At 43.4% G+C, this 12,926-nt stretch overlaps 1 protein-coding gene across 4 annotated transcripts in view; it reads right to left on the reverse strand.

The window, feature by feature from the left end:
• The window catches only part of LOC106664205 (mucin-17), a 143,978-nt gene that overhangs the window by 13,668 nt on the left and 117,384 nt on the right, over positions 1-12,926 (reverse strand). For all 4 annotated transcript variants that reach the window (XR_001340142.2, XM_024226547.1, XM_014389684.2 and 1 more), the window contains exons 2-3: positions 10,751-10,813; positions 399-8,765 (exon numbers count right to left, since the gene is read on the reverse strand). Coding sequence is in view for 3 of the 4 variants with exons in the window: in XM_024226547.1 (XP_024082315.1) it covers positions 399-8,765; positions 10,751-10,813 (8,430 nt within the window). In the remaining variant the exon portion in view is untranslated. The remainder of the gene's footprint in view (positions 1-398; positions 8,766-10,750; positions 10,814-12,926) is intronic.

The following is a 12,926-nucleotide window of genomic DNA, read 5'->3' on the forward strand; positions in this document are numbered from 1 at the left end:
TTTAAACTGTTTGTTAAAAGAATTACTTTGTTACCAAGCCAAGTTTATATATTTATTTAAACAAGCATTATCACACTGCTGACGAATACATTTTTTCCCGTAATCTAAACAGAACATAAAAGAATAATTAATTAATTTTATCGGTTTTGGTTTGTTTGTTTACAGGAGAGTAGAATATACAAAATTAAGTTTAGAAATCGATAAGAGTAGTTTGAGTTTGACCTATCACCCTTGAGAGTTTATTAAAAGTTATAGATAGAAAAAGAAAGACGGACACAGTGAAATCTGTACATTTTTGATGTTGTATAACTCGTTATATTTACAGAAGAGCAAAATATTTATATATTATATTTATAAATATGATTTGAGTTCAAAGGATGTTTGAAACATGCCCTCACCTGTGGCTGTCGGTGTGACGGGAACGGTTTCCGTGACTGTCACCGTCTTCACATCGGGTTTGACAGAGGTCGAAGAGGTTATTATTTGTTCGCTTCCGCTCACCCTCGTGACGACGTAAGTGTAAGTCCTGAGTCTGGTAGTTGTCAGTGTCTTTGTCACAGTCTCATATTCGGTCGTCGGTACGACCGTCTGTGTGACGTCTTCCGTCACGTCGTCATACGGGAAAATCGTGACGAAAGTCGGGTCGAGTTCGAACTTTTCTTCTTGGTTTTCTGTAACGGCCTCTTGTTCTTCTTCGTATTCGTCTTTGGATTCAGGGGTCTGCGTCGGCTCGAAATCTTCGTATTCTTCGTACGTGTCTGGCTCTTCTTCTTCTTCCGGCTCTTCTTCCGTAGCATCATAAGATTCCGGCTGTTGTTCTTCCTTATCATCGGATTCTGTCTTGCGTTCTTTCGTATCAACATCGGATTCCGGTTGTCGATCTTCCGTGCCGTTGGCTGAATCCGGCTGCGTGGTCACGTTCTCTTCGAAGACATTCGGCTCTGTCGTCGGTCTTTGTTCCGAGTCCTGTGGGGTCGACTGCACGTATTGTTCTTCGAACGGCGTCGTGGGTGCGTGTTCTGTCTCACTTTCTACATATTTCGTCGTTTCCCTGTACAGAGTGTCGCCCCTTATCACCGTCGGCTTCACCGGTCGCACTATTTTCGGTTGGCCGGCATGAGAACTGGCCGATTCGCGTTCATTTTCTGTTTTACCACTTTCGAGTTCGAATGAGGGTTCGTTTAAGATCTCTTTGATTTTGTCTTCCATGTTCGGCGCCAGGTAGACGCTGTCCGGGCCGCTCATGAACACCTGAGAAACCATGACGCTCGCTTTCCCTTCTTCCGAAGGTATGGAATATTGATAGTTGTATAGCGTCGACATGTCCAACACGGGTGAACTCTGTATGTCTTCTGTTTGTAGCGGTCGCTTTTTTGTAATCGTAATCCTCCTTCTTTGGGTCGGTTCGGTAAATCCACTATCTTGAGTCACAAGCCGTTTTTTGGTCTTTAATATCCTCCTCCTTTTCGGTTGGATGGTCTCGTGAAGCGGCCGAGGGCTTTCCTCCGTTTCTTTTATGTATTCCGTCGGCTCTACTTCGATCGGGTCAATCGGGCGTCGTCTCGTGACGACAATTCTCCTTTTTGGAGTTTCGCCACCGACCATTTCAGAAATTCTTTTCTTAGCCACTCTTACTCTTTTCACATTCCTTTCTGTAGTGGGTTCTTCGAAAAAATATTCAGTCGGTGATTGACGGGTCGCCTGCTCGGTCGTGGAATCGTAATCGTCTTCGTCCTCTTCTCGGACGGGTTTCGCTCTCACGATAGGTACTTTGATCCTTATTAATTTTCGTTTTGGTTGGTCCTGTTCAATTTGACGTTTTCTCCTCAACGGTGCGTCGCTCCTTGAAGAGGCCTTCCGCTGATCCGGAGCAGACTCAGCGAGGCCTTTCAATAAAAAATGACCGGTAGTCGAGTATTGGATTCGGTCGTCTTTGTACGAACTGGATAAATACTTACTGACGTCGCCTATTACGCTTTCCAGACTCTGCGTTTCTATTTCGCTACTCTCTATGACGACTTCATCGAGGACCGGCGTTACGTAATTGCTCAGATCATCCGAGAAGGAACTTCCCAGTTGCGGCAACTTCGACGCTTCAATTTTGTAGTATTTAAGATCTTTCGGACTTATTTCTCGCTTTCTCAAGGAACTTGATTCGTCTCCACCAACTACAGTTGACAGAAGAGTAGTAAATTCACCTGGGTGCTTTCCAGAGACGTATAAAGTCACCACGCTGGTCGGGATCGGCTTATCCGGCGCTTTTATTTTACCTTTTTTCCTCGATTTTTGCACTGGCTCTTCGACGGATTCCCTCACCGGCCTTTCGTCTTCCAGGTCGTCGTCCTTATCTTTGCTGTACCTTTGTTCGATGTCGTCGTCGTCGTCGTCTTGAACTTTCGTATTTAAAAAGTCCTGCTGATTGTTTTTAGGCTTTTGCTGATTTCCCAAAAGCTGAGCTTGAAGGAGTGCCGGGAGTAAAAGCGTGTTGAGCTGATTGGTGATCTGCGGCGCGACGACGGCCGTTGGCGTCACGACGATCGTCTCGGTGAGATATTCAGTAGCCGTTATCACTTGAGTGGAACTGTCGACAATAGTTGTGGTTATAGCTTTACCTCGGAAGGTCAGAGGGAGTACCGTGGATGTGTGGGAAGTGACCGTTGTGACGTAGGTTGTCGTTTTGGTCTTGAATTCCGTCGTCGGTGTTCCCGGTGTTTGTACAACAGTGTTCGGCATGCCCAAATTTCCCAGTAACAACTGCGATAGTAGTAGATTCGCTAGAGGAGCGTTTCCTAGATCGGGTTGGACAGTGCTGATCTCAGGTCGTACTTCGTATATCGTGCTTGGTACAATGTGAGAGAATGACGTTTTCCTACCCCGCAAGGTAGTCGGGGTAAAAGTGACACTGGTAGTCGGTGTTTCGTAAACTAAAAATTTCGTCACTTCCATAAATCCATTAGGTAGCGTGGAAGTGATTTCACTTGTGAGCTGGATGGTGGATTTTCCGTCTTTTCCGAAAGAGCTCGTGTATTGATATGGCCCCAGAACCTCGAGGCTGGGCTTTGCAGTTATCACATTTTTGTATTCTGTACTTTTACCGTTAAAAACTGGAATGGTGACTTCTGTCGGAATTTTATGCGTCACTGTGATAGTCCCGTCAAACGCTGGAGTAACGTAAGGGTCGAAATCGTTTTTATCCCTATATCTGTTAGTCCTTGTAGTTTTTCTTTGAGAGTTGTATCTCCGACTGCTACCCCTTGTGAAAGTGGTGGCTTCGGTAGTCGGATTTCTCGACCGAGACGAGGATTTCTGTCTTGGTGACACAGTCGTCAATTCGGACGATACTCTCCTCCTAGGCGATGACGTGGGCCTTCTGAAATTGTTCAGTCTCGGGTTCGCTGTCGTTTGAGACGTCCTTTCCCTCAGAGTGAATTGATGTCGCGGTGTGCTGGAAGTAGGCGACGGGCGGAGCTTCTGTTGGTTCTGTTGGTAATTCGACTGACCCCGTGATCTTGACGAATAACTTCTGGTCGCAGGTTTCACCGGTTCTTGAACGACTTCGTCGTAATAATAATCGGGGGAGGTCGTTCTTGTAGAAGGCCTTCGGTACCTAGCAGTGTACCCGCGGCTCCCGTATTCCGACGCTTGTCTTTTCGTCCTTGGACGTCTCGTGAACGGCCTGATTTGAACTTGGTTGAAACCTTTTGATCTTCTTCTGTTCGATCTCGGAGGTTCGGTCGTCGTCGAAGAAGTCTGTTCCGCCGTTTCCGATCCTTCGTATTCGTTATCTTGAATGTCGTCTCCACTTTCATCTATTTGATCTTCTTCGTTTTCTTCTTTTTCTTCTAATTCTTCTTTAGGCTGTTTTCTAGCCAGGCCTCTCGGCGGGAATAAGTTGCCCGCTGGCCTTTGTTTAACCCTGTTGTTGGTGAAACTAGGTACTGGTCGGGTTTTCGGTGCGTTGTATGAAGATCCGGCCCTGCTGTCGGGGCGGCGTAATAACGAACTCCGTTTGGGCGTGGTGGACGGCTTGGGCGTAGTTGTGGTGGTCGTACTCGGCCTTTGAAGGATCGGGGGCCTTCTGAACCTGAGCAATGGGTTATTGGCTCGTCTCGGTGATTCCGTCGAAGTCGTAGGGGCGGCCGTCACCGCTTCCTCGTCACCCGGATGTGTATTTTGTTCAATTTCTTCTGTAACCGCTGCAGCTCCTGTGATATCATTGATATTGACGTCTTCTGCTAAAGTAGAAGAGCCGGAAAACCTCCCGTTGGCTTGAGTAGGTCTAATTCTAAACCTAGAGGAGCTAGCGGACAAATTGGGAAGGTTCGGCCTTCCAGTCGATCGGTAGTTGAATCCACCTCTACGGGCTGAAGTAGAGGAAATAGTCGGTAGCACTTTAGTTGAAGATCTACTACGCCCACCTCCAAAGGTAGGAGTAGAACTGCTTCTCGGGCGAGAATATCTCCTAGAACTCGAAGTAGTTGGTCTAAACTCCGCGCTCGACGATTTTCTACTAGGTGCGAATCTGTTTCTACTCGATCCAAAACCGGTTTTTGACGCCGGAGTCGCAGTCACTGTGGGTGTAAAAGAGGTTCGCGTAATTGTTGTGGCCGGGTCGCCGGTTTTCTTTTTGGGAAGGAACGTCGGCCTCGGTCTCGATGAAAATGGGCGAATCACAGGAGTAAATTGTTTTTTCTTCGATGTAAAACTCAACCTTGATTTAAAATGTCCGTCTTCGTCATCGTCCCCTCCGTCTGCCTCTTTGTCTTCGTTTTCGTTGTTCAACGAACTTTCTATCGCTGCCGGTCCCGGTGCCGTGGACGTCACCGTGGGCGAAATGACAGATCCGGGAGGAACCGTGGAAGTCGGAGAAACTGCCGTAGTCTGAGGAAGGTCAGATTTGAAGCTCGACGTGCTTTCTATTATTTGAGCGTACCTTCCGTCGATTATGGTTCCGATGACTCTAGACTCGTAAAAGGTCGTGACGTCTTTGTCTTTGATAACCGACCCTTCGATGAGCCGTACGAGGCCTGTTGTAAACACCTTGGACCCGATCATTGTGGTAGATGGCGGAGCTTCCAGATTAGCAGTTTTCTTTTCTTCGTCAACTACAACAGTAGAAGTGCTTTCGACCACTTGAGCGTAAAGGTCGTCTATATACGTTCCAATAGCTTTAGTAGTAAAGAGAGTAGTCGATATACCAGCCGCATCGACTATTTTGCCTTCATTTAAAGATACTATTCCAGTGGGTTGAAGTTTTGCCGCTGACGAAGCTGTTGGGGTGACAACTTCAGACGAACTCTCGAGAACTTGAGCGTACAAGCCGTCAATGTAAGTTCCATAAACGTCTGTATTGAGGAGGGTCGTCAATCCTTCGTTGATCACGGTGCTTCTTATCGTCGAAATCAATCCTGTCGGTTGTAGGCTGGGAGTGGGAGTTGTGGTAGATTCTCCTTCAACAGCATCGACAGTGGAGGACGATTCCACTTCGGATGTTTGTAACGACTGGCTATCAGAGGCTGTCGGTGTGACGACGTTCGTTTCAGTTTCTAAATGGCTATTTATAACAGTATCGTTGCCGATATAAGAAGTCGTGAAATATGTATAAGTTGTGTAATATGTTGTCGGCTCTAATATTACTTCTGAAGAGGTTGGCGTTGCGGTGATCTCTTCCGATGTCTGGTCAGGGAAGACGGTGGGTAGATCTGCTGAAACGGGAGAAACAGATTCCTGAGAAGCGTCTGAAGTCGGAATGATTTCCACGGATTGGGATAACGGGGTTTCTAATAACAATGGGGTTTCTGTTAAGAGAATCGATTGACTAGTGGATGAGGATAAAGTGGGCGTGACAATATTGGAAACGGTTTCTTCTCTGCTTGTGATCATCGTGCTTTTTCCTTTGTAGAGAGTAGTCCAATAAGTAAAAGTTGTGAAATAAGTTATGGGCAGTGTCGCTTCTTCCGGACTTAAATTGGTTTCTACTTCTGTGGGTCTAACAGTTTCTGTAACTAAGTTCGTAACAGTCTCTAGCCGACTGATCACATCGCTAGACGTGCCTTTGTAAACTGTTGTGAAGTATGTGAATGTAGTGTAGCTTGTCTGAAGCAGCACGGTCGGTGAGAACGACGGTTCGATTTCTTCAGTGTTGCTCTCAGCACTTACTTGATCGTTCGGATTCGATTCGTACTCTTCGTATGATTTGCGACGATTGCCGCCTGAGCTGCTGCTCGTGACATCGGTTACTATAGTTTCCACATACTCGCTGTCTTCGAAATCAGATATGGTTTCTTTTTTCAATTCTTCTCTAGCCGACAAAAGGTCTCTTTCGCCCGGTTTTCCGACAAATGGCTTTGTGGACGTTACTCTGTCGTTTCTCGACATCGTCGTATCATATGAATAAGTGTCGTCGATACTGGATTGCAACTTAGGGTCTACTAGTGCTTCAGACGAAGGAGATCCGTGGAATACCGGTCTTGATATCGTTCCGTAAGCCGGCTTTTTTTTGTTTTCCAAAGCTTCATCAGATCCGTCTGCGTTTTGATATTCTTTGGGTACAACGTTGTTTTCATCGGTCAAAACTGTTTTATACTGTACTTGGCTCACCGAAGTCGGATTTATTGTTTCTTTCACGACTTCAGTTCTGCTTTCTATCAATGTTTCACCGTCAACAAAAACGGTCGTGTAATAAGTGTACGTTTTGTATTCTTCGACGGGCGAGGGCACTTCTGGAGACTTGTCCGAAGAAAGGTTTTCAACGACATTCGTAGGCTTTATCGATTTAAACAATCCTGCTACAGCAGGGTCGGTCGCTTCGGGTAAATTATTCGTGTCTAAAGTGGAAGTGACTACATTGGTTTCAACGACTTCCCTACTCCTGACGCTGGTCGTCGACTCTTGGAAGAATGTAGTCAGATAAGTGTATGTCGTATATAACGTCCTTATTATAATATCCACTTCTTCTTCTTTCTCAGTGGTCGTCGGTTCGAGTGTCGTTGTATCTGGATTGCCGTAGTCTTGAGTGACAGGATTGACGTTGGTCGTGATATCGGTGGGGAGCTGTGGTGTAGAGCCGGACGGGGTGTCTTCTGTAGTCGAACCGATCTCTTCCGGGGTCGTTGTCTGATACGATTCGGTCACTCCTGTCGGAGATATATTTAGATCCGGAGGAGTGGTGTTTTCGTATTGAGGAACTGCAGTAGTGACGTAACGGATTTCATCAGAGACGACTTCTCTAGTTTTGACGGATGTGCTCGTCGTTTCTCCTTTAGGGATGAAGAAAGTTGTGAAATAAGTGTAAGTGTTGTGCACAGTCGTTGGAACTAATTTAGTGATATAGTCAGAATCATTCTTGTTTTCTTCGTTTTGTTCGGTGGTAATATCATCGTTCTGTTCTGTCGTAGAAGGAGGATTTTCTGTGGTACTCGTCGTGTCGGCATCTTCAGTTGTAGTCTCAGCGGCTGTAATTGTCGGCTTAGACAGCACAGGAGTCGGGGTTATTGCTTTCGGAGTGGCCGTACTAGAGACCACTTGAGTGAGCTGAGTGTAACTCCCTTCTATGATCGTACCGAACAAAAAGGAAGTCAGATAAGTCGTTGTGGAGTCTGACGCTTGGATGACTGCTATAGATTTGGCAAGCCCTAAAGGCTCATCCCCAGGAATGAACACCCTTGTTTTCGTCGTAGTATAAGTATATCCTAATTTGAGAGCTTCTGTCGGAGTCACTTCTTCCATCGGCATGTCCGGTTCGGAACTATCGAAAATGTGACCGTCTTGTTCCGTCGTCGTCTGTTCCGTCACGAATTCCGACGTACCTTCAGCCGTTGTATGCTCAGAAGTCGGGATTTCTTCGGTCGTCGGGTACTGTTCGACAGTGACGAAAACGGGGTTGTACGCTTTGCTGGCTCTAGTGTCGGCTTGAACCGTAGGGAGAGAGGTCTGCACGTTCAAATTGTGACCGGTTACTGTTTTCGTCGCCATCGCTGGAGAATGAGACATGAACGTTTTGACAGTGGTCACAACCGGGTGTAAAGCGTCTTCCGGCCGCAGAGTGGCAGCGCCAGCGATCGACGTCACCGGGCCAGTATTAGCCGCCGCAGTCTTGGGCATAAATATGATGACCGTGTTACCGACAGTCGTGGTGAAGTCCGCGAACCCGACATAAGTGACCGTGTCAAACTTTTGGAACTCGTTCTTGATTTGAACACCTCCTCTGAAAAGTCCCTTGCCGAGTCTCGACTTTTTCGGCTCTTTGATGGTGTCTACTTGCTCCGAGTAACCGCTCGGGGCGAATTCATTTTTGATCGTCACCGTCGGCAGATTGCCGTTCGGTTTCACTTTGGCCGGCTTCACTTCGGTGTTCTTCTTGACTGAAAACTCTTTTCTCACGGATATAACGTTCTTCGGTTGAAGCGTCGTGGCCGGTTCTTCCTTTATCTCGTTCAAACTAGGCAGGTTCGTCGGAGACTCTTGGGACGACGGAGTGAACGGTTCCGCGGTCTGGTACTGCACTTGGCTCCTCGTCGGGCTTATCCCCGGTATGGTCGGAAAGACCAGGTAAGGGTCTTTCGCCTGCCTCGAGCTGTCGTAGAACACCCGGGATCCCGTGCTAAGCAGTTTCGCGTAGGTTTTACCGACTGTCGTCCCGAGTATCTGTGTAGCAAACTCTGTCGTCGCTCCGTTGTTAACAAAGGTACGTGCCGTCGACGAGAGTACGCCCACCGGCGGATCCCGCAACCTCCCATTCTCCTCCAAAGATAGAACAGTCACATCTAATCGGAAAGTGAAGGAGTTAGTTACAGAGTATCATAAACTGAGGCGGCCTATTCTCGCTTATGCTCGCAGGAGAATCCTGCGGTTACGAGTAAGGGGAAGAGAATAAATTATTTCATAATAAAAAAATTAAACAATTAAATCAAAATCTACCATTTTTCTTAGAATTTTAAGTGTCTTACCACAAATTGACATTAATTAATTAAATTAAAGGCGTGTAGATAATGAAAATTGTAATTGTAATTGTCCAAGCTATGAAAAATCATCCTTTATTTTATTCACGGTGAAAAACAAAAGACTTTTTTTTAGTTGTTTAATAGAAAAATCTTAATTTAGAATATCAATTATTTTGTTACAAGAGAGAAAAAAGGAGCGAGAATTGGCCGATAAAGTAGGAAGACACAAGAAAAGAAAAAAGTGACACACAGACAAGTAGTAATATATACAAAATATATATAGAAAATTATACATATATATATATTCCAAGAGTTTTCTCATGCTCAGTGCTCGAAATTTACAGTTTTTAATTTATGAAAATGTTTTAGACAAAAGCACGGAACATCGAATTAAGAGGAGCACACCAAGGACAGATATTTCCATGATCGCAAGCCCGTATATAGCCCGGTCGTAGTCGGATTCAATAGGCCACGAAGCCTTTCTCGGATTATATTTGCATTGATAATCTTATAAATGGAAGTTTCAAAGATATGACGGGATGGTAGGGACTTACTAAGATTAAAAGCCATTTTAAAGGGAAAGTGGCCGGTGCCGGAGAATAAGTCCTTCGTGACAATGCAAGGTCTCATATTTCGTCAGTGTCGTGTCATAAATCGTTGCACTTGAGCTAGGACATCCCCAACCGTACGATTAAAGAAATATTAAAATTTTAAAATCTCTCCGGTTAAGACGTTATGTGTGGAATGTAAAATTAAATACAAAGTTTAAAATCATATTGATTTTTCATGATTTACATAGTATGAATTTGGTTCAAATGAAAGATTTAGTAAACCGGTCGACTGGCGATGGAAATTGGTCTGCAGCAATCGACGATCGTTACATGACCTCTCTTCTTCAGACAACCACCTCTTCCGTGTCATGGCCTACTTGTGGGGTAGGCATCAGGGAGTGGAACAGATAAAAAATTAAGTGTGAGACTGGCGCAAATATAACATTAATAGGTATTTGAGTGTTTTCATGGTGGAACTGCAGAGCGAATGATCTGTTTTAGATTATTCGGAGATGGTGAGATGCGGTCTGGTGTGACGTAGGTTTTATAAAAAACATTTTTTTTAGCGTGCCAACGTCTGCGTAATTGTGCTATTCTTGTCAACTCAACACTACAGACAAGAATGACACATCTATACGGAAAACAAACACTTTGAGCCCTGAAGATGATTTCAATAAAGGTCGAAACGTAGGCACGATAAAGAAAATGTTTTTCTAAAACCTACGTCACACCAGACCGCATCTCACCACCTCCGAATAATCATTGACGAACGGTCACTAAACACCACACAGATCTGTTTTAGTTTTTTCTTGGTTAAAGCGCCTAAATTTCGATTTCTGTACAATCATTCCACAATGTAATATGAAGCAAGAAAAATAACCTAATTTGAAAAACGAGAAAAGAAGGACAAAGATAGTAATGTCAAAACTTGGTCTACTTAAAAATAATTGTGATATCAGTCTAATACATTACAAAGAATTCATTAATAATATCTTATTAAGATTTAGTTTTATTAAAAAAATCATTTTCAGAACTGATTTCGATCAAATTTTCGTTCGTGGTTCCGCCGGACTCGCACGTGGGACTTTTTTCCTCTAGATTGATTAAATATAAAATATGTATCAGTGTTAAAGCGATTTCTCCCGGGTTTGGAAAGCTCTGCGACCTTGGGGTGTGTCCTTGACGAAAATGGTTTTTGACGGATGTTAGAAAGTCACCAGGGTTCTCCTCTCAGGATATATCTTAGCAAGGACTCACCTCCGGTCTCCCTCTTCCACCTCTTGCCGTCTTCACTTCCATTGAGCAAATCTTCGCCGTCTCCTGAAACAAAATGAAAAACGAATTGAACAAACAATTTTTATATAACAAAAAGGGGGGTTGAAAGGTGGTTTATTTTAAAGACGCTTTGTGTAGGTCGAACGGTCACGAATCACGGTCGATGCCTGGACGATGGTTTCTTCCGTAGAAGGATGCTTTAATATGTGAAAAGTAATGCCGCATAAACTTACAATTAGAATTGTTCAGTTAACCGACAAACTGACAAAGAGAGAAGGAGAGAGAAAATAGAATGATGTATTTACTATCTGACATTAATTTGTCATTGAATAATTTGATCATTCTTGACTATCTTCCCCTGTAGAGTAGTATCTTCAATGATCTTCAGTTCAATTCGCGTGTTATAACTTGAATTAATATTACCTAAGTCCTAGTTAAGAAAAAGATTCACTCAACATAATACATTGACAGGCAAAGAATTCCACCCGCTTGTAATATAACTTGATTTGTATACATTTTTTATATATTAATCAAAGTTTAACGTTTTTTAACGTTTAATAATGTCTAAAATTTTAATTAGATTTTAAATTAATATTTCAATACCGCGTATATTCTCCTCTTGTCTTAATTACATCTCGAAGACGCCTCGGCATTCTTTCTACCAGTCTGGAAATGTCTCTTTGCTGAAGGTTAGCTCATTCTTCTCGAAGAGTACTTTCAAGATCGAGGAGTGTATCAGGAAGTGATGGACGTGGATTATTCCTCTTTTGGGGTTATCCCATGAATGTTCGGTGGGGATTCAAGTCTGGAGAACGGGCTGGCCAGGCTAAGACCCTGATGTTATGCTGTTCAAGGTACGTTTGTACTATGCGAGCGACATGTGGACGTGCATTATCGGGGCCACCATATCTTCTATGGGAGGGCCCAGTTACTCTAAAACGTCTAACGGCGTCTCGCAGAGTTTCGTAGAGAACTCCGATGGCAATAGCCGCATACCTGATGGAACGTCCAACATCAATAAGTGCCACACCTCGCGCAACATCCTCAGCCCTAAGTGCATTTTTAAGTTTAAAAATTGAAATTAAGAAAACAAAGATGAAAACTAAATAGTTTCTTGCTTCAGAATTCAAATGAGACTGAATAAACATTGAAAATTCCGTAAATAATAATATAATTATAATAATACTTTATTAATACAAAATATCCTTGTTTTGGATTATGGATTAGTGTGTTTACGTCTAATTGATATTCCCAATTTAATACATAGCATAAACAAATATTGATTGGTAAAAACTATGAGACAAATTAAACACAGAACTTTCTTTTATCGAGAAAATAAAAAATCAATTGGGTGGTATTTTTTGCCTGTCAGTGTATGTGATTTTTATAAATGATCCTAATGATCGTGCCCATATATCTCGGCTTAATTCATTTCCTTTAAATCCGCAAATAAAACATTTGTAAATAGTCATTCCAGTTGATTTGAATATAAACGGCGATTTAGGCGTGGAGAACGGATATGATCGATTGTCGGGAAACTCGGAGCAAGACGGCGATTTGGGTTGATACCAAAAGTTCCGTTGTCCAGAATTATAACGCCGGCTTTCCTTCGGGCCTTATCCAATCTTCCTAGAAGACCAAAGACGGTATTCACAAAAGTGGAATATTGACACCTGTGGTCCTCTTCCCGGGGGGGAAGGAACTGTAACGCGCTGCCATCGATCCACCGTACTGTACAACTAGATCTTCTTTGTTATTATGCAAAAAACATGACATCTGGAATACATATTTTACGATACTGGTAGTTTTTTTAAACGTCTGTGAGGAATGTGAAGAAATATTTTAAGGGAAATAGAGAATTGCGTGAGTGATATTCTTATGTAGACAATATAAAGTCCAAATAATTTATTCTAAATAGAGTAAATGATATATACATTAGACAGAATTAAATTGCAATATATTTGATCACATATGAAAAAAAAAACACGAAACAAATCACTTTCGACCAGTAAATCAGAAAATCCTTTTAATTATTTGTCTATTTTGTCTGTTTTCAAACCCGAGTGTCTTCTCATTTCATGATTTATGATTTAGAACTGAAAAAGCAAGGACAGTAGACAACACAAATAGTATTGTAATTTGTCACCTCACTGGTCAC

The sequence above is a fragment of the Cimex lectularius genome, unplaced genomic scaffold (assembly GCF_000648675.2).
Source record: "Cimex lectularius strain Harlan isolate CLEC.00 unplaced genomic scaffold, Clec_2.1 scaffold50, whole genome shotgun sequence".
NCBI lineage: Eukaryota > Metazoa > Arthropoda > Insecta > Hemiptera > Cimicidae > Cimex > Cimex lectularius.